Source organism: Clinocottus analis, unplaced genomic scaffold (genome assembly GCF_023055335.1).
Source record: "Clinocottus analis isolate CAN_PGR_092001 unplaced genomic scaffold, fCliAna1.0.p SCAF_12, whole genome shotgun sequence".
NCBI lineage: Eukaryota > Metazoa > Chordata > Actinopteri > Perciformes > Cottidae > Clinocottus > Clinocottus analis.
The window spans coordinates 5129192-5155475 of NW_027175843.1; the positions used below are offsets into that span (position 1 = coordinate 5129192).

The following is a 26284-nucleotide window of genomic DNA, read 5'->3' on the forward strand; positions in this document are numbered from 1 at the left end:
TGGGGGAGGAAATGTCCTGACTGTCCTATATAAGCTTTTCATTCTGTAAAAAAAAACCATTTGTGGTCATTAACGCAGTACAACAGCAACTTTCACTTCCTCTTTCGAGAGAAAAACATATGTGAACCAAAAAAAAAATACTACTTCTAAAGCAGGTTAGAGGGTAATTAGTTTATTTTTGAAAGAAATTTTGGTATGCCAAAATGAGACTCTCTTTCATGCCCACTTCTGAGTTCTGTGTGGGAGTGCTTGTACGAGAGAACTGTCACCACTTCCTCACCCACCTTTCCTGCTCCCCCTCATGGGCCTCATTCCAGCTGGGTTCTGCATCTTGTGGCATGTGTCTGTGTGTGTGTGTGTGTGTGTGTGTGTGTGTGTGTGTGTGTGTGTGCGTGAGTGTGTGTCTCTTACAAATTTCAAGCAGGTGCACACTCTCTGTTCATGTGGCAGAGTGCCATATTTAAATTTAACCTTTTTACATTTCCTGCATTTTTGGAAATGGTGCCCAGTGATTTAGCATTGAAAGTAATTTGCACACATCATTTATATTATTATTTATATAATAAAGTCAGTTGTGGTGCCAGTGCAAACACCGGCACCCGGGGGGCTGATACCAGCGGACAACCCAGTCTCTCTGCACCAATTTTCCGTTGCTGCTGTTGCACAGGTGAGCCCAAGCGCACCAGTAGCCCACTAAGACTCCCTGGCGCTGGGGTTTGTGCTGGCTGAATTTGAGTGCATGACCGCACTTTCTTCTAGCCTCTGATTTTCCATTTTTAATTATCCACGCACACTGCAACTGGGACACCATTTGGAATATTTAAAAATCTAAACGGCTGTCGCAACCTCGTTTCAGCTAACTAGCGTTAGCTAAATCGGCTGTCTCCTGCTGATTTGTACGAAAGTAAGAAGAAGGAAAAAACCATTGGACAAAAATACAGGGTGTTAACTTCATCAGGGACCGAGCTTGGCACGCCATCCACGTTGATTCATCACACGACAAAAAGAAAACAGTTATTTCGCCGTTACGTTTGTTTTTAATCTAGAACCTATCATCGTGCATTAGCCGTCTCGTAAATCTGCCTCTGACACTTATCAAACGTTTACTGCACAGACAAAGGAGACGGCGTCACTTCTGTACTTCATCACGAGATACAAAAGCTGTCACTTTGGATCTTTGTTCCCCTGTAACTAGAGATTGAAAGTGACCATATTTGGACAGCAGAGAAAGTGGCGTCATGTACACGGCTCTGGTAGCCACCTGGAATATTTTTTTCCCCAAATATTATTGAATTAAATAAGAAAGGCTGGAAATAAAAGGTTAATAAATTTGCCTTCCAGAATGAGTGCTTTCTTCACTTGTAACTTCTTGTTATCCTGTAGTCTCACATTCGCCCTGAAGGCATTTCTCCATGAACCGAGCTGGTTATTTACTGCAAGCTAACGTTAGCTGGCTAAAACTAATTCGCTGTCGACACTTACCGAGGATTCAGATCCTGGAAGATCCATATAAAATCATCCGTTTTTACAGCCGACAGTGGTTCGTCGCAGTCCATCTCTTGTAGCTACAGAACAATTGTCACAAATGTAACTAAATGTGCAGCAAATAGTGTTTATCCAGCTGACCGGCCCCACAGGAAACTGTTTTGATGTTGAAGACTGTGTGTCATGGCTGCCATGGAGCAATACAGTTGTCCTTTAATATACAAAGTTTGATACGTCTCAGCACATTTATTGCAAATCATTTACTACTTCAATACAATGTGGCAGAGGAAACCTATCATTTATTTGAAGGGGAATCTGCCAGAGCAGTAAACACATTGCTGCCATCTGTTGATGAAGGTACAGGACAAGTCTTGGTGTGCACCTCTTTGACCTGTTCTGTTCCTGTTGAACTGTAAATAAGCCGAACCTCAACAGCTGCAATACTCATTTCACGCCAGAAGAGAGCGCTGTCCGTCCTGAGAAGAGCTGCCTGGTGTTCGGATATGTATTGTGCAAAGAGGAGAACAGGACATTTACGGATCATGTGGGATGTACTCCACGTTCTATCATCCAAATGTCTTGTTGTGCTCATTAAGACAGGTTGGAGCAGCAGTGGTGGCCTTTAGGGTCTTTTATGAGGTGACACAATGTAATTACAACACGTCCTCTGCTGTAACAGGAGCTGCTTCCAACTAATCCGAATGATGTCACGGCGGTCACATGATGGCCTCAATGCAGTTGGCGGGTTTTAGGATAAGCCGGGTTTTTTCTATTTGCTTTGGGTCTGCCCTCCAACACATTGGAAACTGTGAAGTCAACATGTTGAATTCATTTTTTAAACATCAGTTTTGAAGGAATCCCCCACTCATCAAATCAAGACCACCAGTGTCTGTCGGCACATTCTGGACTTACAGCTCAAATGATGCATCATGTGGTCAGAAATTTGGTCCCAATCTAAATTCTGCTGCCGATTAGACTGAAAGTGAAAATGAAAAAAAAATCTTATTTTGAAAAAGATTTTTTTTTTCTAATTTGATTAGCTCTAACATAGCTTCATCGAAGCAATAGTATTATCATATTTACCATAGCAATACTATTATCATATGTTATCATATTTACCACAGCAATTCTATATCATATATTATATTTTGTTAATATTATTTTTTTTACATTAAGTTTTTTTAATTCTGTGTGAGGAGGACCGAGCAAAATAAGCTTTTCCTTGTGTAGAAAAATAATAATAATAATAATAAAAATAATAATAACAGTAATAATAATCTGTTGTCTGTACAAACATCTTGAAACTTGTAAAACTGTAGGAGCACTCCTTTAAAAGTCTTAAAGATTAGTTTGCATGTTTACCATTACGACAAACAATGTAGGCGTCTTGTTTCAATACATAACCCACCATTGTAACTTTGCAATCATCAAATGTCAAATAAAACCAAGTGATGTCGTATTTCAACAGTTGGCCTTTTAATACGTCTTGTTGCCCAACCAATGTTGTTTTTTTCTGAACAGCCACAGAAGTTTCCTGGAAACTGTTGCAATCTTATCGTGACCGCGTGTCTAACAACAGGAGAGAAGCCCGCTATCACACTGCAGACACATTATTCATCACAAACAGAGAACGCAACTTTGTACCGTGTCTGCGCGCTGTGAGCGCATGAACTGCATTCATGGAATATGGTAAAGATGTCCGAGCTATTGCTGCTTTTATACTTTAAATGGGCACTGTATATAATCGTAATTTTGTTATATTTTTGAGAGAGTGAGCAATTGAAATAATAAGCTGAACATCAAGAGCCATGTATTGTCCTCTTACTGAGCTTTCTTCCCTTCAGTCAGCAGAGCCCAGTAATATTAATATGTGCTGTTAAATCTTATTATAAGAGAAATACATAGAAGAAAATAAAAACAGTAACATGTGATATTTTATATGAAACACTATATTTCAGCACTAGGTTATTGTTTGGTCCATCATTCTTCAAAGAACATAAATTACAGCATAACTGGCAGATAACTATATTTCAACAGATACAGCTCAAGAGGATTTCCTCTACAGGATTTTTTGTTTCATAACTTCCTTTATTGTGTACAGGATGTGCAGAAAACACGATTCCTATCAGATGCTGTGACAAGTCTGCAATTTAAAAAAAAAATTAACATTTTTTGATTTTGTTCAATTATCATCATTGAACAGGGAGAAAGTGTGAAGACGGCGTAAGGGCCTTTTACTTGGCTTTTACTTGGCTTTTCAGCCCCATTGTTTTCTATGAATAGCCGTGGCAGAGTGCAGAGTACCCCGTCTGCCGTCGGTCAGGCATGGCTGTGATCCGGTCGTCTGATGCCCGGTGAGTCAGACCCACAAGGCGAGGCCATGAGGAAGTCGGGCTGCTTCCTCTGCCTCGCTGCCGGACTTGTTTTGAACAAAGGAAGGTTGCGGTTCAATTCACACAAAAACAAAGAGCCTTTAAATATTGGCACAATTCTTTATATTGTTAATAACTTAATGTATTAATTGTTTTGGATTCCTCTTGGTTGCAGCTGTAAAGAAACACCGTATACCGCTCGGTGTACTTACTCATCAGAGCGGGAGAGAGTCAAAGGTGTGAAAACCACAGGACACCAGTTGGTACACAAAGCTTCTGTATATGCTTAGCAACATGTGAGCCAGAAATTGATAACATGATTTTCACCTAATAACACATTGTTTTCTGCTTATTTTCTTCCGTGCAATATCTGGAGGCCTGACCACATCTTACATGTAAAATGAGATCTGATCTCGCACTCCAAAGCAGCCATATGCTGCTGTGCTCCGACATCTTAAACTTTCAGCTTTTAGTCTCTGTGGCATCGACGTACTTTAACCACAGGAAGTCGCCGGTGATTTTGGGGCATCTCATCGCACCTGCCTGCAATCAGTACTGCTAACACCTGACACTCAGTGCCTGAAAGCAAATCAAAAAAAAAAATCGTGCTCTGAAGAGAAATGAGTCACGAGGAGTCAATTTGCTTTTCTAAAAGAAAAACATCAAAACCAAGATGCTTCTGGGGCAAAGGGGAAGTTCCACATTTGTATAGAAACAAAAAGGCAAATTGATCAGAAACTGGAAAAAGATAAATTTGCAATTGGGACTGTTGGGGACAATCGTGACGTGATTGCGCGTGTGTTACGATGAATCTCTTGAAAAAAATACAACGAATTGGGTGTCCAATAACAACAACTCTAGACGATCTCATCTGTGCTTCTGAAGCCACATCCTCCAAAGAGCACACACACACACACACACACGTGGCACGCTGTATGAAACCAAGATATTCCTTCACCCCTCCAATCCTCTTTATCAATCAACAAAAAGCCCCAAATGGCATATTGTACGTCAGAATTGTGTTGCATGATGATTGTTTTTGGTTACAATCAGTCAGAGTTTCAAACATTTGTGTGCTGAAAGAAAGACTGTTTGAAACAGACACGCACACACGTTGGCAGAGAGAGAGAGAGAGAGAGAGAGAGAGAGAGAGAGAGAGAGAGAGAGAGAGAACGAAAGAGAGAGAGCTACAACAGGATATTTTGTCACTATGGTTACTGGCAGCAGATCTTGATTTCTGTCTGTCATGCCGCTCTCACTCAGGACAGAGTGTGTTGTCGTGTTGTCAGGACAGCCCTCATCGGTGAGATAAGCTGTACACGAGAAGTGTCATGTCTTCCATGTGACTTAAAGCAAAGGGAAGACGCACTCCATCCGTGAAGGTAGGCTCCCTTTCACAAACTCTATTGTGTGGGTTTTTTTATGCTGTCGTTCCCGGTGACACAACATTGCGAGTGAAGTAAAGCTGCGTGATGCACAGAGTTGTGTGAGTTTGTGGTGGATTTACGCTGTGAGAGATGTTGTATTGCATTCCAGTGTCAGATACATGGAACCTAAAGAGAAAATCATCCGACCTTTACAAATAATATCCTCTGAGCTTTAAACATAATTAATATGGTCTATTGACAAAAAAAACAACAAAAGAAACATGCTCTTCTTTGTGGATAATTTAGTGCTAAAAATACACATTTACACCAGTGAAAGCAATCAGTGCACAGCTCCAGTGTTATGGAAATACACAGATCACATTCTTGACATAAAACACAGATAAATGTATGCGTGTAACTTCATCAAAAAAAGGGCATTTTTAGTGAACTTTTTTCCCACACCCATGCCAGTGAGCCAGGAAGCGGGCCTCTGCAGTGCATCATGTGCTCCAGCAGAGCGGGTTATAATTTTGGCTCCAACAATGTGACTTTCCAACGGCCGGCCATTCTAAAGCAGAACACCCTGGGGAAGCTGACTTCCTCATAGACAAGGTCATCTCTCAACACACAGATACATATGTATTTTTTTGAAATGCAGAGTAAGTGTGAGAGTGCTGCAGCTGCAGTCAGAATCCCAGTAATGTCGTCTTATTGTTCACAGACTTCCTTCATGTCACTTTTAGCTGCAGACGGCATGAAAACATGTCCTGTGAGTCAACTCGGGGACGACGGATACTGTACAAATAAATCACAAAAAGGTTATGCGTGTTCTTACAAGGATCTCAATTACGTTTTTGACCTTCAAATGAGAAGCGGCGTCTTCACACGTCTTCAGTCAGACGCCAGAGAGAATCATCTGATTTGTACCCTGATTTTGTTGTTGTTTTGCTGAATTTGATCTTTCCCCTTTTGTTTTAAGAAATGTGATTTGGTTGTGCAAAGTCTGAGAGAGCGTCAGTGACTTAGGAAATAGAGAAGTTTGCTGTCAGCTTGGCAAAAAAGAACCACAAGGTGGCACCACACACCACAGAAAAAAACAAACGTTTGTATTTTACAGGACACTTTTTGACGCTCACTGTGGACATGTGAGTCGTCGCCACAGACTTCTGTGGTTGTCTTCGTTCTCTCATGTTATGTTATATAACTTATGCTTATCCCCAGCAGCTCTCTGGGGATAAAAAATAAAGGTGGAAGTTGAAGGTTTTGCCAATAAATCCGCTGGGAGGTCACCGAAACTGCTGAAAACCCAAAAGTGTTTTAGGGAAAGAACCTACATCCAAGTCACATTACCACATCACGTCACATCACATGCCTGTATTAATTCTCCAGTAGAACCTTTGCTGTGGTAAAATCATCAAAAGGAGGATTTTCATTTTACAATTCATTCCACTTCCATTTTTCAGGTTATATTCTTTACTGAAACAAATAATGTAACTTTTTTGGCTTCCTTTTTGAAAGCAAGATCTCAAAAGCGTTTCATTTCAACATCGGCCCAGACTCAGTGTTTCATTGCTTTTCTTTCTGAAAATTGACACTTCAGAGAAAGAAAGAAGGCACAGTGAAATGAAATACTCACATGTTATTCTCCTTTTATTTGCAGTTACTGGTTGTGAGCACATCAAGATGGGATCCACTCCTGTGTCCGTTACCGTCCTATCCCGCAACAATGACTCGACTGAGCCCACCTGCGACACCCTGTACGCCCACCGAAGCTACGCCAGGGTGCTCATGCCTCTTTTCTACTGCGTGGTGTTCCTGGTGGGGCTGCTCGGGAACAGCCTCGCCCTCCACGTCATCCGTCCCAATGTGAAGAAGATGAACTCCACCACCTTGTACTCCCTCAACCTGGTCGTCTCCGACATCCTCTTCACCCTGTCGCTGCCCGTGAGGATCCTCTACTACGCCACGGGCTTCCACTGGCCTCTGGGCGAGGCGGTGTGCAAGATCTCGGGACTCATCTTCTACATCAACACCTACGCCGGGGTCAACTTCATGACCTGCCTCAGCGTGGACCGCTTCATCGCCGTGGTCCTGCCTTTGAGGTTCGCGCGACTCCGGAAGGTCAGCAACGTGCGCTACATCTGCGTCGGCGTGTGGCTGCTGGTCCTGGCGCAGACCCTCCCTCTCCTGGGCATGCCGATGACCAACGAGGAACCCGCCGGCTTCGTCACCTGCATGGAGTACCCCAACTTTGAGAAGGTCGACAACGTCGCCACCATACTGATCGGCGCCGTCTTCCTGGGTTACGTCCTGCCCATGGTGACCATCCTCATGTGCTACTCCGTCCTGTGCTCCAAACTCCACTCCTCGGCCAAGAGCAACCACCTGACGGAGAAGTCCGGCCGGAGCCGCAAGGCCATCGGCGTGATCTGCTGCGTGTCCCTGGTGTTCATCGTCTGCTTCAGCCCCTATCACATCGACCTCCTGCAGTACATGATCCGCAAGCTGGTGTCGAACCCCGACTGCGCCGATCTCACGGCCTTCCAGGTGTCGCTGCACATCACCGTGTGCCTGATGAACCTCAACTCCTGTCTGGATCCCTTCATCTACTTCTTCGCCTGCAAGGGCTACAAGAAGAAACTCCTGAAGCTGCTGAAGATGCAAGTCAGCATGTCCTTCTCCAGTGCAGCGAGGACGTCACCAGAAGGCTCCTCCAAAGACATCATAGACGGCAACAAGATCCAACTCAACAGCTGTACCGTCGGCTCGGTCACCGAGAGACTCAAAGACGACAGGTTTCAGCAGTGAATGAAAGCAATGAGAGTGACACGAGAGGATAGGGCCTTTTTTTTCCGCTTGAGGCCTACTTTAATCAAGACCAGTCAAACAGTGTCTCGAACAAATGGAAGTGGACTCGTTATGCCATCAGGGACACCAAGCATCTGGATCCAAAGGACATCAAACATCAACAGAGCGACAGAATGGAAATCCAGCACATATTTTTGTTATTAGCATTGGTGAATTTCTCAGGAGAGCAGAGATTACTGCAGCGATTTAGAAAGGAAGGAGGAAAGCCTCCTGCTCGAAAAGACTTGGGCACTGGCGAGTAAGAGCGTGTGTGTCGGAGGGCGACAGTCGAGACGGCATCGACTCGTACATTTCAATTCCTGTGGACTGGGAAAGTAGTGAAAGCTTAGCTCATGTACAGTATGTAAAGAGTGAAGCGGTGAACTCAAGTGAAAATGGCAACAGTGTAATAATCGCAACCGGACAATGACCTCACATTTGATCTCCATCCTCGCGGCGTTCCTTTTATGGGCCGAGGTGTTAAGGTAGAAGCAAACATGAGCTTCATTGCAGAACAGATCAGATTCACAGCTTTCTTTTTCCCTCACGTTTCAGTTCAGCACATTGTCAGACCTCAGGAAAGTGTACACTCCTTATTTCAACCGCCTGCCAACTGAATTAACCTTAATTGGTGGGTAGAGCGGCGCCACATGATTGTCTGTTTTAGCATTTATTTCCTCGTTATTAAAAGTGGGTGCGGTCGATGATGTCATTTAATTTAAAGGGGCCCCACGAAGTTTCCTTGTCAATATGCTGAAGTTATGTTTACATGCAGTGCTGTTTACCATCATGCAATTTGTGTATTCATGTAGGGTCCAACAAATGTGTTGAGTGCATTTCATTCCTCATTAAACATTTGCTGGTTTACATCCATGTTTACTAGAGCTTGTAGTCTTTTTTTTGCGGGTGCATCGCTGCATGTCCTGGTACGTTACTGCTACCTGTGTGCAGAAGATAAACAAGACACATTACCTTTTTTTTTTAAAACTGTTCTTTATTAACAGGGAACTCACTTCCACCTGATCGACCTTTTAAAACGCTACTTACGGATGTAAATACTTTTTCAGACACACCAATTGTGCTCAAGAAAACCAAATGAACCTGATTTAAGGGAACCATGTGCTGTCTCGAGCATCTCTACAATTCCCAGAGTTTGTTGAGAAGCCATGTGATGAGATCAGATGGGTCTCCAAAGGGAGTTCCTCAAAGATCTATTTTGGGGCCTGTGCTCATTTTCATTTAAATTCTACTGATGCCACCAAGAATGTCCATACCATAGATCAAAAAACATGAGTAAATATGAAGACTTTACCCAATCCCGAAGCTAAAGGATTACAACTGGACTCTGTGACGTTATGGAGGACAAAGTGTCGAGCTGCTCCAGAGATAATGAATTGTGTGACATGACACAGAAAATGTCCCGAGGTTTGGTACATTTTCTCTTTCACAAATGAAACAAAAAAAAAAAGAAAAAAATACAAAATGAGTCCCCCATTCATTGTCTAAGGAGCAGCTCCATGACATCACACATTTTGAGACTTCTTCTCTGGTTCCTGGTGTTGACACAGAGCAGCTCCTGGTCACAAATAGTGGTTGAGCTTTCTCAGGTTGTGGAAATAACATATTGGAATTCTTTATTTTGGTGGTGCTCTCCTTTAAAAAAGAATACTGTGGTATAACTTATATGAATGACAATGTTTCTGCCAACATTTTTTAAAAATGAACTGCCTTTCTCTCTCTACAATACAGCCGTGTAACTACAGTATGGTTACGGCGTGCTTCAGTTTCAGGGTAGAGTCACAACTAAGGTCATGACAGCAGCTGGTTTGGGGGAGAGCGGCAGCACGTGGTGACGGTGTGAAAAAGAGAAGTTGTTGTTCTGCAGCAGAATGCCAAATGATCTCCAGCACGTGAGGCCTGAAGTGTTACACGTCTTCCCAGCACCTTCACATTACTTTTACACTTCGGTTCTGAAAGGCCACGCCGCTTCCTGCGCCGCACGTTGGCAGCAGATGCAAAGGATGCGCTGCAGAATCGTGCCGTGGAAGTGAACAGAACTCAAAGGAAACATCTCGACTGGTTTAACGCCCCACCATGAGCAGGCCTCCACAGTTAAAAGGAAGCTCAAAAGGTGTGATGTACGGTCAAATCATTTCCCACACACAAACACACACACACACTGTAGATCTACGTAGAGCATCACATGGGTGGTGCAGATGATGATCCGCTGGTGATTCTTCTTTAAACAGAAATCATCATTTTACTTTCTGTTGCTGATTCATATCATCTCTTTTCAGTGCTCTTTTTGATGTTGAATTCATACTTTGGAACAAGTTCTGGGTTTTGAGGAAGTCATTTATAGACATAACACAGCCCACTCATTTTGCTCTTGGTTTCGTTGCAGGTGCTCAGTACAATGTTATGATGAGCCGGGTTGGTTTGTCTGAGAGACGCATTGATATTTGACCGTCATTTACTTACTTTTTTAATTACAAATCCCTTTTCAGAAAATATCACATTGTGACGTTTACGCTACGAATACTTTATGAACCATCAGGGAAAGAACAGCAGGGAGAAACAGACGAGATATTTATCTTCTCCGTGTGTGATCATGCTCGTGTGTCAACGGAAACCAGAACGGAGTTCAGCAAAGGTCATTTCTTCACGCTGATGGTGAAGCTCAAAGACCAGCAAAGCCACCGCCGAGCTTTCAACGAAACCACAGAGCAACACAGGTGTTTATTCTGAGCCAAGCAGAGTTTGGCACTTCTGCTTGTTGTGGAAACCCCATAACACCAGTAGAGGGAACTGGAGCTGAAATGAGACGGGTAATCAAATACAGGCGCTGTATTGATCGTCTAGTTGTAAACATATACAGGAAATTCTAAATAAAGTAAATAACTTCATAACTAAATCAAGAGATAAATAGATGAATAAATACATTTTATGTCCGGACCAATATTGAGCATCTGCTGCTTTTTATTTTCTTATTGGATAATAAATTAAACATCTTTGGGTTTTTCCTGTGGTTTGGACCAAAACAAAATGTCCCCTTCGTATGAAGAAATTAGGATGAATTTTCACTATTTTCTACAGGGTGGTGTCATATGTTTATTTGCTAATTGACCTCTTCATATGCTTTATTTTACATTTGTTAATTCCATTTGACTGAACTGTGTCCCTTGCTGATAGTCTTGCCGCTGACATTGCAATGAACACTGTATTTCACACATATAATTGCCATCTGCTTCTTCTCTCCCCTTTTCTTCTGCCGCCTGATTTCTTTTGGGGATTAAAGCAAAGCACTTGTTTTAAAGGGATGGGCTGGAAGCGTCGGAGAATCTATAGTGGCACAATGTATCTGTACATGGAAATGAGTGAAAATGATGAACGCTGCAGTTTAGATTTGAATGAATCTTTCTGCAAATTTCTTTTTCATGTCACTCAGTTGCTGAGTGACATGAAAACACTTCAATTCCATTTAGTTGTTTCCTGAAACGGCCATGAGACTGTGTTGCTTATGAAGTTATGAACAGCTACGGTAACAAAAACACATTTCTTATTATATACTAAAGGAAGCATATTAATGAATATGTTATTCCATTCCTGCCAATAGATCCCGCTGAATGCCACACACTGTCCCTTTAAGACGTGCACACACACATTATTAATCAAAAAATGTCTGGAGGGGGTCTTTAACTTTTAAAAATCAAGCAGCTAGTGATGGAGAGAGAGAGAGAAAAAGACAGACGACATAAAAAAATGGGGACAGGCGAAAAGGAGACACGCCAAGAGAACAATACATAACATGATAAATAGGATGCAATTGTTTGCTATTTTGCGCAACACAAGTCAAAGTAAAAGAGTTAGAAACTAACTTAACATGGTGTTGTTTAGCTTCAAGGTCTGCGAGGTCACTTCCTGAATAATTGCTGCTGTTATTAAATATCTATAATACTTGTGCGTAAACCTCTGTAGTGACTGCCTTCGGCCTCTAGAGGGCAGTGTGAAACAGGGTAAAGAGGCGACGGGAACAGGAAGTTAAATGGACTCTCCGCAGGCCGCTTCAACGGCATCTACATATTGACAAGTGTAACAACAGAACCAATTCATCTTGCTTTGCTTGAGACTAAACGGGAATGGCAGAGTATAACACCAGATGATTTAAGGGAAGTGCAAACAGACAGAAGATAGATACCTGTCAGAAGGAATACATTTATACATATTTATTTACATATATATTTATATATAAATATATATTTACAGGCGGAGAATAAAGACCAATGATTTATTACGGAGCGGAGGACTGAGGCAGCCGCATGACAAGTATCAAAGAGAGGAAAACATCGCACAGACTGTTGTCATAACAACATATTGCAATGAACACAAAGCGCCATCTGGCATGGGATTTTTTAAGACACATCGAGAGGACAAGCAGAAAGAGAGTTATTTCCTGGGAATAAGAATTAGACTGAATGAGCAGCTTCCCGTCTGACGCACCGTAATAAAAACATAAATAATGTAGTAAGCATGGAAGGAAGTTCAGCAGCAAACACGCAGCATCATCCAGAAAAAAGACAGACAGATGACCTTTTCGTGGCGGGGCCAACACGACGGCACAAAGGAGGAAGTGGCGTTCCGTACGGCGTGGGAAAGCACTCGCGATTTCACAAGATGTATAATGGGAATTGAAAGTACGAGTGAGGAGAAGTTTGGATTGCCCAATGCTTGCCAAACGTCCTGATTCACAGTTGCCACCAGCTAACACACACACACACACACACACACACACATTAATCTGTATTCAATCCAGGTCCGGCCTGACCTTGAGCTTTTTCACCTGAGCTACGCGCTTTGCATCCATTAAGTCGACGTGGTGTAAAACCATCTCACAGCATCAGCGTGAAGTGTCTATTACCGCCGTCTTATTTCCTGTTTATATGGCAACTGCCTCAACATCCTGTTTTTAATTACTTCTCTCCAGCAGCAGATGCTTCTCACAGCAACCTGCTGTGGATTACTCCCCTGAGAACTAATGTGCTGTGACAGACCCCACTTTTCCAATCAATAACTCGCCCTAAATCTGCCATCTCTCTGGCTGCCAAACACACTCCCACTTCTAATGGCACATCATTTTCTTTAAGGGGGTTGTAATTGCAGACTGTGGAAAAGCTGTAGCCCTTTGTGTTCCGACTACGTGGATACTGTAAAGGAATCTGAAGTACAGAAACTACACTGCACAGGAAGTGGCTGGGGGCTTTACGCCGGTTGTTTCAACCCAGCCTCAACCGCCTTCCATCACATTACCCTTTGAGAAAGAAAAAAAATAGCATTCGACTTCCCTGTTTTTCTGGACTGAGCGCTCCGATAAATCGCCCCGCGTCGCTTCATAAACCTGTTGGCGGGAGGTTGTCAAGATGTTTGTGTGATTTCTGCGGTGAGTGCAGTCTTTTATTGTTCAGGCAAGGCTACCTGATCTGTTCGACCTTTCAGACGGACGGACGGGGTGTGGGGGGACGTTTCAGACGGCTTGTTTTATGGTCACTGGATGTGTCCGAGTGTGTGTTTGTTTTCTGGACTTATTTGTTTCATCCTGCAGCTTTACATGAATTGTTTTCCCTCTGATATTTCAATGATCACCCACACTCTGGCAAACACGCTGAAATGTCAGACACAGAAGTCACGTGATTTATTATCAGGACAGCATCGGCTTTGGTAGAAATCTCACTTCCACATTGTTCCCCTAAACCTCACAGATTATTTCATTCTGTACCGCGTGACGCGTAAATGTTCCTTTGTTTGCCATTTGCTTGCTTGTTTATGTGATTGTTTTAATTAATGACACATCCAGACAGCCATGGTCTGTTTCTCTTCCTGTGTCTCTCGCAGTGCAGCTGCACGACATTTAAAAATAGGTATTCAAATTAACAAGCAGCAGGGTTACGCAAACTGTAAAAAAAAAAAAAATGTACATACTAATATTTGTGTGGCCTCTGGCTTTTTCACCTCCTGGTTTCACTTCTTTTTTTTTCTTCTCAAATGTAGGTATTTTGCTGAAAAAGTCACACTTCCCTGATGTTTTCTAATGGATTTTCTTTTGCTTTAAAGATTTCAAAACTGTGTGGACCCGTGAGGAGTAACATCTACATAATGCTCAAACGTAAGTTGCTTTACTTTGTCGTGCTCCTCCGATCATTTGAAACTTAAAATTTAACAGATTATTTGTCAAACCTGCCGTCAGCTATCATGTATTTTTGTAGCCGAGAGTGAATTACAGAACCATCCATCTTATATTTAATCAATCCCGTACTTGTTGTAGATGTAGAGAAACCACATATTCAGCCAAAATACCACTTTTTCCTCATTAGGACCTTGCTAGTAGCACATGACCTTTCAACATAAGTGAATTAACAGGACTTCGGCTCCAATCATGAAAACAAATGGGCTATAAAGAGCAAAAATATGATGATAGAGGAACTGCTAAAGTGAAATAAACACCAAGATGTTGCTGTACTCTGTAAGTTTCAGAATGACGTTGGACCTAAACCTCTCCGAAATGTCTGGCACTGTGCGGCCGGAGCAGGGGCCGGTGGAGTACCGCATCGCGGGCCTCGTCTTCTACTCCTTCGTCTTCGGCATCGGGGTCGTGGTCAACATCACCGCTCTGTGGGTGTTTTCTCTCACCACCAAGAAGAAGAACTCGGTCACCATCTACATGATAAACGTGGCGCTGGTGGACCTCACCTTCATCCTGCTGCTGCCCTTCCGAATGGTCTACCACCACCTGGACTACTGGCCCTTTGGGGACCTGTTCTGCCGGATCAGCGCCGCCCTCACCATCTTCTACCCCTGCATGGCCCTGTGGCTCTTTGCTCTGATCAGCGCCGACCGCTACATGGCCATCGTCCAGCCGAAGCACGGCAAAGAGCTGAGGAACATCCCGAAGGCCGTGGTGGCGAGCCTCGGCGTGTGGCTCATGACCCTGGGGTGCACCGTTCCCCTGCTCTTCTCCGAGGACGACCCCGACCGCGCCTCCAACTTCACCACCTGCATCAAGATGCAGGACATCATCCACATGCGCCGCGACAACGTCGTCAACTTCGTGCGGCTCGTCTTCTTCTTCCTGTTACCCATATGCATCATGATCGGCTGCTACGTCGTCATCGTGGACAACCTGGTCCACGGGCGCACCTCCAAGCTCAAGCCCAAAGTGAAACAGAAGTCCATCCGGATCATCATCACGCTGATCGTCCAGGTGCTGGTGTGCTTCGTGCCCTTCCACGTGTGCCTGGTGCTCCGCTTGGTGGGGACGGGCACGGACGGTGGGTTCAGCACGTGGGCGGTCTTCACCACATTCCTGATGAACCTGAGCACGGTGCTGGACATCATCCTGTTCTACATCGTCTCCAAGCAGTTCCAGGACAGGGTGATCAGCGTCATCCTGTACAGGAACTACCTGCGGAGCGTGAGGCGGAAGAGCAGGCACACGCACACGGGCAGCGTCCGATCAATGAGCAACCTGACCGGTGTAATGATCTGAGCCGGCTGCCGGGCTCCCCGATGCGCACCGCGCGACGCAACACTGAACGCTTCGCTGTGCACGCGCTTCTTCACGAAGAGGGATCAAACACTCGCAATGAATTTCCGAGGCGTGATTCACACTCACAGTATGGGAGTGCTGCTGCTGTGGCAAAAAAAAACAAAAAAAACATCTGTGTTTCGGAGCTGATTGACTCACCCATGAGACTTGCGATGTTTTCTGGTGCATCTTTGTGAGTGTCTCAGGTGTAACACATGCAGGCGAAAAATAAAGCTCACAATTATAATAAAAAGAACAGAGCCCAAGGCGTCTTGGTGTTTGTTATTATGCATAAAGATCGAAACTCTTCTCAGCCACGTCAACCAACAGGTGTGAAAAAAGGGGCCTGACTGGCTCCACGGTGGGGGAGGTGTGTTGTGTGTGGGGGGGATAATGGTGGAAACAGGAAACAAAGGTGGGTTTTGAAAAGGTTGCTGCTCTAATTTTGGTCGCTGCACCACATCTGCTAAGAGCTGCACCGTGGTTTAAATATCACCATCAGCGTTGCCTGATGTCACACGCATGCTTGACTTGCTGTCACCTCGCCGTATTTGTGAAGTCACAAGCTTTTAAACACACGCCACAGTCGACCCGGAAGTTGCTGTTAGCTCATCCGCCAGGTGATGGCAGCATGGCACAGCTAGACCCGATCTACCTGCACAACTGTGCTTTCTTTACTTTTCAAAGTGGATGCTGCAGTATTTATGATTGCTTGAGTTTAGGAACTTTATAGATATATTTTGTATGTGTTTTTGCCTCTTATTACAGTTTCAACTGGCTTCATGAAAAGCACAGATTTCAGTCTTGGTTCTGTGACATTCTGGTCCCACCTCAACACAGAGAAGTTGTTAACGACGGTCGCACCGGCTTCCTCAACCGGGAGTCAGACTAAAGTGTGTTGATGGTGCAATGCGAATTATATTGATTAGACGTTAAATGATTCAGCCACTTGAAGTGCATTTACAGTAACATCCTCAAGAGATGTCAGTGAGGCTATTTACTAGATTTAAAGCAAGCGTAACCTGAACAGAGACAACCTTTCTTCTGCGGGGAGGGGGGACTTTTAATGTCACGTCTCTGCCGCTGAGTGTAACATCCTGCAATTTGTCCCCAAGTTATTCCCCAAATGGCAGACGAGTGCCGAGATACTGAATGTGTGACAGGCTTATATCTATCTACGAAGACACTCATTTGAAATGAAGGAGCAGAAACTGACGGTTTTGATAGCACAAACGTCACCCGGGCTAAGAATTTGATTTGGTGTTGGCAATTGTTAAAATAATCGTGTTAGCGTGTCCGTCACACGTACACAGTCTTGACTGGATTAGACAGTGAGTCAGTGTAGCTGAGTAATATGTAGTGTCTCACTCAATTAGACAGTCGAGGCGCCCTGCGGTGCGACCACATTGCCCCATAGCATTTCTCTGAATGGTTATTCATGGCTGATCAACTGCAAACACAAGTACATACATTGTGTTATACTGTGCAATTCACATTCTGGTCGTATTCATGTTTCCTCACAACCTCATCGAGGGAAAAGGAGTTGAGATCTCGCAGAGATAAGTTTGTGTAATAGTGGGAAAAGCATACACAGAACTGGGAGTTCATGTGGTTCTTGGTTAGTTTGGACAGAGGTTAGACTTAGATTTACTGAGGCGAAGAAAACCACTATGCAAACATAATTCTGAAAAACATGTGCAGTAGCTAACGGTGTAATGTAAACTAACTTAATGATCCCATTTGAATTATGCCACAAATCATTTTACTCCAAAAAAAACAAAACAATATAAAAACTAGACACCTAAAAGTTGTGTAAGTGAAGCTACGATGCATGTTTGTTCGTACCAGGATGGATTCACAACAACCGGCTTGTTCTTTGCTTGCCAGCAGATGAAAAGAGGTCGCTGGATAAAACACATCAGGTAAGTTACGTTTGTGCGTGGACCTTTAGCTTAGTTTCCTGGCTGGCTAGCAAGCCAAGCTAACGGCCGTGCATTGCGATGTGGTTCACTGAGGACTTTAACACCAAATAATACTACGACAAATTGCTACGTTCTTGAATTGCAAAATGAAATCCAAATCGACAAACATTACACGATTAAAAAAAAATGTGTCTTTTGAAAATATGTGTGGCAGTCTGATATAGTGTCCTGTGGGGGAGACCGGAAAGAGGCGGGACTTTGTCTCTCAACAGCCGAGCTAGATTTACACTGTGTTTAATAAGAGGAGGCAGGCTACAAGATGTTCATCTCACATGGAATTCTGGGAACTGCAGTTCATCACACGATGATAGGTTTATCGGCCAGTTGGACTACAAGTGGATTTATTACCAAGAGGTCAAAGGTCGAATGAAACATCAGAGGGTCGTCTATCTGTCCCACCTGTTAGACATCAAAGAAAAACCAGACACGCTGCTCACAGCAACTGGCATTTAAAACAATTAAGTTTCCTGTCAAGTCCCTGTGATGAATTATCCGGAAGCTTTACCCGCTGTAATTCTAAATCTTCCCAACAAGTGCCTTTGTTGTAGAGAAATTAATGAAAACAAGATTGTCTTTCATAGAAGCTGATCTAACAGCGCGACAGCCAGCTGCTCTTCTTTGGGAATAAAAACAGTCAGCATTAAACACAGCTCGCAGAAAATACTTCTTTTTTTTTTTTTTTTTTTCACCACTCGTGTGGAAAACAAATCAGGCGGCGAGCGCAGTGGCCATCTGTTTTGTTATTTGATATGTGTGAATACATGTTGTAATGACTTTGTTTGTGAATCACTCGGCGCGGCAGAACACACGAGAGCTCTCGAAGTGCTGGAGTGTTCAAAGCTAATCATATAATTGGACACAATAGTCGATGACAAATGGAGACGCTTGGAGCCAGCCAGCTGGGGAAGTGAATATGTAATCATTGTAAAATCATACAATTTTTGCATATTTGAAGACAGCTTAATAGAGTTTGCGTGTCAGCACACTATCAAATGATGATCAGAGACAGTGCTGCTGTATTTGTTTTTCTGAATACTGGAGCGCTTTGTTGGACTACTCATCTTTATCGTGATTAAAAGTGTTTCTCCAGAGGTTCTGTCTTTCATGTTTATCTATGTTCCATGCTATTTGCAATGTTAAAGCCGATATTGGACAAACGACCCGTCTGAACGTGAAAAACAGAAATATGGCACAGTGAACAGCCTGCACCAGGGTACTTGTGCAGGTTCCAGGAGCCCTGTGTAAAGATAGTAGAGGAGCTCCACTATGTGAGAAAACTATAAATTACAGTTGGAATATATTTGCACACACTGAGTCAGCATTGACAAAGTCAAAACTGTGCTTTTGGTGGTTGAAACGGACAGCTAAAAGTAATTAATAAATCCTTTAAATAATTTGATAAAAGTAGTGGATAAATTATCCAAAGTCCTAGCTTATAGCACTGCGAGTTGCAAACTTGACCAAACCAACCTGAACATTTACAGGTAAATTGAATAAAAGGACAGTAAAATTATTGTTAAGAAATCCTTTTCCTAGATTACAAGACAAGATTGGGAACATTTGGTCTCTCAACATGGAGCCGGCGAACCGGCAGCTCTCACGGTGCTGACGGCGCTAGCAGTGCAAGCTACGCCGACAGTGCGGACAGAAGCTAGCTGTGTTTACCTGAGGATGAACCGCAGCACGGGCTTCCACGACGACGCCCTCCCAACCAGCAGTGTCAGCTGTAACAGCAGTGCGGCGCGGCGGCTGTGAGCTAACCAGCGGGGCACGCTCCCATGCATCAACGTGCACTATCAGGCGCACACGGCCGGACTGGTTGAGTCACCAATGTGAGGTCGAAGCGCGGAAGACAACACGGCCAGAGGGAGCGTGACATCACTCTCCGCTCAGGTAGACATCACTCCACTCGATCTTTACATGGCTAACTGTTGTTTTCTGCTATTGTACCGATCACATTGTGAAATGCAGCAGTTTAAAATCAATGAAGATGAATATATCTGAAACATGTATAGATAGGTATTTTCCTGCAAAAGACAGCAATAGGTGTCAATATATTATCGTTACACGCATACGGTCTTGCTAAATAAACTTCCATCTTCACAGGAATTAACAGTAAGGTTTAGGCAACACAACTACTTGATTAGCTTGAGGAAAAAATACCATAGACTGTATTTAGGAAGTGGACGAAGAACTTTAGTTTCCATAATTAAGTGTGGAGGAGTCACGTTAAGAAGCCGAATACGGCTCTGGCAGCGGCCGTAGGCTGCCATAAAGCATACTCCGCTTACATTTATTAAAGAAGACTTGAAACTAGAGATTGAGGCCATACACTCATGTTTGCCATGAGGTCATACATACAGAGATAAGTAGAGTCATTTTTTTATAGACTTTGATACAATCTGACTTCTTTTTGCAACCGGAGGAGTCGCCCCCTGCTGGTCAGGAGAGAGAATGCAAGTTTGCAAGTTAAGGGACAAAAACATCTAACTTCTTATGTCACATGGGGCACCGATGGATCCATCCACCACGCCATGTGTGTTCTTTTACATACTTCATTCTTCCTTGTTGAAGATTACATGGATAACTTTCAAAATTATGGATGTTTATTTTTACTTTTACATAATATATTGATAGGTGTAGCTCCAAATGCTGGATGAGAACAGCCGGTTCTTGAGTTGTTGACTTAAACGTCAGGCAAAAATTTTTTGGGAAGCCTATTAAATATCAGTGTCTCACGCTATCGTAATATACACTACCCTTTAAAAGTTTGGGGTCACTTTGAAATGTCCTTATTTTTCAAAGAAAGGCACAAATTTCAAATGAAGATAACATTAAATGAATCAGAAATACACTCTATACATTGTTGATGTGGTAAATGACTATTCTAGGTGGAAACGCCTGGTTTTTAATGAAACATCTACATAGGTGTATAGAGGCCCATTTCCAGCTTGCTAATCGCCTTAAAAGACTAATTGTGCAAAAAAAAAAAAACTTGTACAATTATGTTAGCACAGCTGAAAACAGGTCTGCTGGAGAGAGAAGCTATAAAACTGGCCTTCCTTTGAGCTCGTTGAGTATCTGGAGCGTCACATTTGTGGGTTCGATTGTACTCTCAAAATGGCCAGAAAAAGAGAACTTTCATGTGAAACCCGCTGGTCTGTTCTTGTTCTTAGAAATAAAGGCTATTCCATGCGAGAAACTGCGAACAAAGTGAAAATGTGTCTGGGTGACCCCCAAACTTTTGAACGGTAGTGTTTGGATGTAATTTAGCTCATAAGTGAATGCCATAACCTCTAAAACACACAACCGAAGCAGTTTTTGTTTTTTGGGCCACCCAAATGTGTTGTTGCGTTTTGAAACAACAACAGAAACGGAAACATGTCGCAGCTTGGCTTTGAAGCGCGGTCCCGTCCAGTTTTACTATACCATTAGCCTTCATATTGTTCCCATTAGAGAGCGCGAGGACATGAAAGAGAGCCCGTAATGTTATATAGATATACTGTACGCATCCAGCCCGGCCTGGGCCTCCCCGTCTACTGTACGGCATTAGCAGCCGGCAGCTGCCTGTATTTACATCGTTTAGCGTTTCTCTCAGGGCTTTTTAATACACTGAACCTCTCCCCTGGTAAACTTTACAATAGGATGTTGAAGAATACTTCTGGACCTCCATAGGAAATGAGAGGCACATGTGCGTGGATGTAGCGCTGCAACAGTAGGCCCCCCGCCCCCCTCCCTCCTGTGATGCTGAGCTTAAGGGCTGCACAATAAGACTAATGGATTCCTTTCGCGGACCAAACTAGGCACATGAGCTATTGTTCTTATCGCTGTACAATGATATCTTACGTGCACAGTAGGAACCGTGTGAGGTATTTCTTTTTGCACACGGGGTGGCTTCGCTTGGCGGTTATCTTTTCCTTTTGGCAGTGGGAGTCTACTCCTGCATTGTCTTTAGTCTCCATTAAAAGGAGATAATCTACTGCAAGAGTTTCAAATGCTACTAAACCGACTCCAATTGACCCTGCAGTCAGCGGAGAACCGGAGAAGAAGAGGAAATGTATGGTCTTGATTACAGCTGTGTGTCTATTTTAGCAGATTGTTCTGCTGCTGATTCACACACACACACACACACACACACGCCCGCGCGCGCGCGCACACACACAGACAGCCACCATTAGCACGTATAAATAATGTAAGGCCCTCATCTCGGTGTTTTTCTTTTTTCTCCCAACTCTACTCAGCTAAGTGCCTGCATGGAAAACCTTGGCCTCCTCCTTGTCAGGTTCTCCATAGATTAGTATAAGATTTATTTTAAGTCTGTAAAGCAGCATGTTCCTGACGAGTGCTCCGCTCAATGCATGTGGGAGCGTTTGTAATTGTACCATGTGAAGTGGAATGGGAGCTCCGGTGGGGGGCCGCGTCAGGTTGCGTTTAATATTTAATCCGGTCTCACTTCGGTTTCCCGCATGATCCGGCGTATCGTACGAGCGGAGCGAGAAGGCGACATCACAAGGCGGACACGGAGACGCGCGCGAAGGCGCTGGAGGTAGCCGGGACGCCGCCGCTTACTCCACCCGACTCCGCTCGTTCTAGCCCTTCTCCTGCCGGGGGCCGTCGCGGCGCTGCGAGTGATACCGCTGCGGCGGCTGATGCTAATGCACTCCATGCGGCCGGTGTGCATCTAAAGAGGGCTGAAAGGGAAAGGGGGAGGACACGTGTGTTTGTGACGGAGAGAGAGAGAGAGAGAGAGAGAGAGAGAGAGAGAGAGAGAGAGGCCTTTCCCCTTCCTCTGTGTGCACGTCACGTTCTCCTCTCCCTGAGCTCAATTACAGGATTGATACTCAGAGAGGAAACTTCATCATGTCATACAGATGTCTTCACCGGGAGAAAAGAGGGAGACGACGCATGTTGCCATTTAACGTGACATGTTCCTGCGCTCGTTCCAAAGAAACAGAACGGGAAAACAACAGTCAGACTATAGATTTCATTACAGGCCAATAATAAATACGGAGTGCCAGTAAAGAGCGGGAACTCACAGGACGGTTATGGAGGGGAGGAAGAGGAGGAGGGGGAGGAAATACTCACTGACGGGGTGAAGGAACCGGAGGCGGCCGTGCCTGTTGGATGGAGAATTTAACAATTCCGCTGAGTGAATTAATCTAAAACAATAACTTGTAAACAATAATACTCTTTCAGCGAGCCATTCATGCTCCATCATAGTAAACGTTCTTTACAACCCAGACAGCTCCATAAAGTGCTTTAGGCATCATTGGGCACAACCGTCATTAGTCAGTGCCTGTGTGTAAAATCCGAGTTAAAAAAACCGCGGCGGCGGCGGCGAAGCGGCGCAGACACGCGCCTCGTATCTATTTTACAGTGTTTCATTTCAAACGTGACACAAGCGGAGGAAACGCACTCCACAAACAATGGCCCTGTTTTGCTTTAATTTGATTAGCTTTTCGTCTCAGCGAATGCCAAGTCCTGTTTTGCCTCGAGAACATATCTCTTAATCACGTTCCATCCAGGCTGCGTCTTTCATCTGAATCTCACAGCCGTGGCTCACGCCCAACTTTATTCCGCTGAAAGGTAGGGGGAAAAAAAAAAAAGAGAAAGCACACACGCGTGCACACACACATACACACACACACACACACACACACACACACACACACACACACACACATCCAACAAGGGGGGGGGGATACAATGACAAAAACCCGGCTCTCATCTCTGTCACATAAAGTGATGTTTTGTGTTTAGCTGTGTGCGACTGAGGCGTGCGTGTGTGCGCGCACGTGCGCGTCTGTCTGCAGGGCTCAGATCCATGTTGTTTGGTTTGTTTCTCCATTAAGAGAGCTGTAAAGGAGAAGGAACAGATGGCTGCTGGCCCGCTCTGTCCTGCATCCTCTCACAACTGCCACACTTCCCGCGCGTCCATTAATCTTCCCTCACTACTCCTGCAGCACAACTTTATTAAAACAACTCAGGAGAGAGCGAACAACAAGCCTGCGCAGCTGTCAGGAGCAAAAGACAGAACCATTCGTCCACAGAAGAACGGCCTCGGATTCCTGGGCGCATCTGTAAAACAGCTCGGGCAGAATCCGGTCGGCTTTGAAAAGCAGGCTCGGCAACGCGCTCGCCGTGCAGCGGGAGGCACAATAAACGCTCATTTGAACGCAGCTGGCGCGGCTGTTGTTCGCCGGGTTCACAGGCGCAGTTTGTCAGACTCAAACGCGCGAGGCCCCTCGCTGCGATGCCCGGCACGGACGACCGTCTCCTGCCACCCGAGCGCGTACGTGAGGGAACGCTGCGTGGTCGTGAAGTTTGGCCCGAGCGATGAGGAATCACACGAAACACAAAATCTATACACTGCTATGATTACGGTTTCTCAGCGTGACGTTTCTTTTCTTCTTTTCTTCACTATTGCTGAAATAGTTCTCCGTTAGCGGGAAGTCAGAGTGACCTTTTGCACAAATCTCCACACAAAGTGAGGGTTAAGTACAGCTAAAGCTGATCACCCGAGGCCTCCGTCGGCTGTCCGGCCCGATCGTCCTCACAGGAGGACATTTATTGCTCTTCGAGGAGGCCCGGTTGAAAATGTGCACGCGGCGCTCCGTCACGACAAACATTCTGGGAGCGGTCGCTCCGTTCGGCCCGCGCGCTCTGTGTCCGTAGCAGTCAGCGGGTAAATTGAAAAATCAATTCCAATTTAAATTATTGGAATAAAGAACTCCAGGAGCCGGAAGATCAGGAAAAAAGAAAAGAAAAAGGAGAAGGAGAAAGCCGACCTCCACCCCCTCCCTCTTCTTCTAGATCCCCTTTAATTGGAAAGTCATTTCTTCAGGGTATTCTAATGGTTCTGAGGGAAGATTGCGAAAATAAAGTTGATGAGCTGTGGGGGCGGAGGGGGGAGGTTAATAGCGCACGCTCGTGTTTGTGGTTGGCGTGCGTTCGGCTGACCCTGTGTGTTTTCCTTGCTCTGCCACACAGTCTGCGGTCTCCCCCTCCCTCATGACAGAGACACCAAATGAAGACTAATCCAGAGGGCTCACACACACTCAGACACACACTCCCTCACGCCTGTGGTCACTCGTCTCATCCATCTGCTGTCTGGGGGAGTGTCGGCGGGGGGAGGTGGAGGAAGGGCTCTTGGGTCAAACTAAATTAACCATCCCTCGCTCACAATTGTAAAAATGTAATTGAGTTAATACAACCAACCCTGGCGATTTGGATCCTCCTGCGCGGCGAGTCACTCCGTGAAAAGCTCGGAGACGCCACTTCAGATCTGAAGCGTCTTCAAAGTCTCGTGTTGTATTGATGCAAGGTGACATGAAGCGGCCCGGTGGTTGGAGCTCATTTCAAAAAATGACTATTGTGAGATCGGTGTACGTTATTGATATCGTGCGAACCTTTTGTGTTCATTTCGTGGATCGACTCCCTCTATTGATAGTTGCTGCGAAGACATAATTTAAATGGTAATTTCAGACATTGAATGGTTTAAAATCTCCTTATTTACGAGCCATGTGGAGGGTAGGAACTGCTTAAAGTGGCAATAAACAATGTTTATGTTAAACATGGATCTGATATCCATCACCCGACTGGGCAGTAACTCAGTTGTCTTGAGCTTCGGAGGATTTTTTTTTCGCAACCAAAATAATCAGCAACAGTGTTTGCGTTCAATCCTTAAGCCAGTTTCAAGCAAACGGGCAAAAGTTGTGAAAAAAGAAATGAATTCGCTCGAGTGTACGCATGACTTCAGTCCACCAGTTAAATGGAAGAAGAAGTGGAACCCCGACAAGAGGAAAATGGAGAAAGGTCTTCAGGAAATGTGCTTCTCTTGAGGCCGTTTTTCATTGTTCCTTCATGTCCGGAGACGAAGACGTTCACACATTACAGAAATAGCAGAAACAGGTGATTAGTAATAGAAGTTCAGACGTTTTCATTAACCACAGCGCAGTTCTAAATTTTGGCAGCCAAAAAAGCAAGAAAAACCTCATTGTACTACGTAACCAAGCACCATCCAACAGACAAAGACAAGACCTATCTGCTAACGTCGCATCGATCAGCCAAAGGGACAGGCCTTTACTTCAGGAGGAGGTGATGAAGTTCATTGGGGGGCCAGAAACAACTTGAGATGATGGTTAATGTCTCTTAGTGTCCACCATATCAATATAAAAGCTGACCAGTTACTGCCCCTAAGTGGCCAGAAAAGTAATTTAGCTGCGCACAAAGCTAGCTGTAAGGTAGTAATGATCTAGCGTGGCAGAGCAATACATCCTAAAACAAAAAGAACACAGGTGATGTAATATAATCATACTCATTATTATATAGAGAATGAAAGCTTCAGGCAGTCATTGAAATTATTGATTTTTACCGCAAACTGAAACAAGCTCCAGTCGCTGTGCAACCAAAGGCCAGGATGATTGTTACACCATGACAGACTAAAACATTCACCGCCATCATCTCTGCAGGTGTTCTCCCTCTCCCCCCTCCGTCATCGCTGCTGTTACGCCATCGCCCCTTCAGTGTGTCCCGAGTGGGAGGCTTAAACTGTCCAGTCACAAGCCGGCGTGTTGCATCACATCAGCGAGCCGCCGTACACCTCCCGCGACCTTTCCGCGCCGCCTCCCTGTGACATTAAAGAAGCACGGC

The 26284-nt window shown here is 44.5% G+C and overlaps 2 protein-coding genes across 2 annotated transcripts; both read left to right on the plus strand.

The window, feature by feature from the left end:
* The first annotated feature begins 5117 nt into the window (after positions 1-5117).
* Positions 5118-8874, plus strand: gpr183a (G protein-coupled receptor 183a). Its single transcript, XM_068572712.1, has 2 exons — positions 5118-5239; positions 6885-8874. Exon 2 carries the CDS (start codon positions 6908-6910, stop codon positions 8030-8032), a length of 1125 nt encoding a protein of 374 aa, XP_068428813.1. The 5' UTR covers positions 5118-5239; positions 6885-6907; the 3' UTR covers positions 8033-8874.
* A 4550-nt stretch (positions 8875-13424) lies between these two features.
* On the plus strand, positions 13425-15878 carry gpr18 (G protein-coupled receptor 18). Its single transcript, XM_068572970.1, has 3 exons — positions 13425-13508; positions 14180-14231; positions 14594-15878. Exon 3 carries the CDS (start codon positions 14601-14603, stop codon positions 15609-15611), a length of 1011 nt encoding a protein of 336 aa, XP_068429071.1. The 5' UTR covers positions 13425-13508; positions 14180-14231; positions 14594-14600; the 3' UTR covers positions 15612-15878.
* The last annotated feature ends 10406 nt before the right edge of the window (positions 15879-26284 follow it).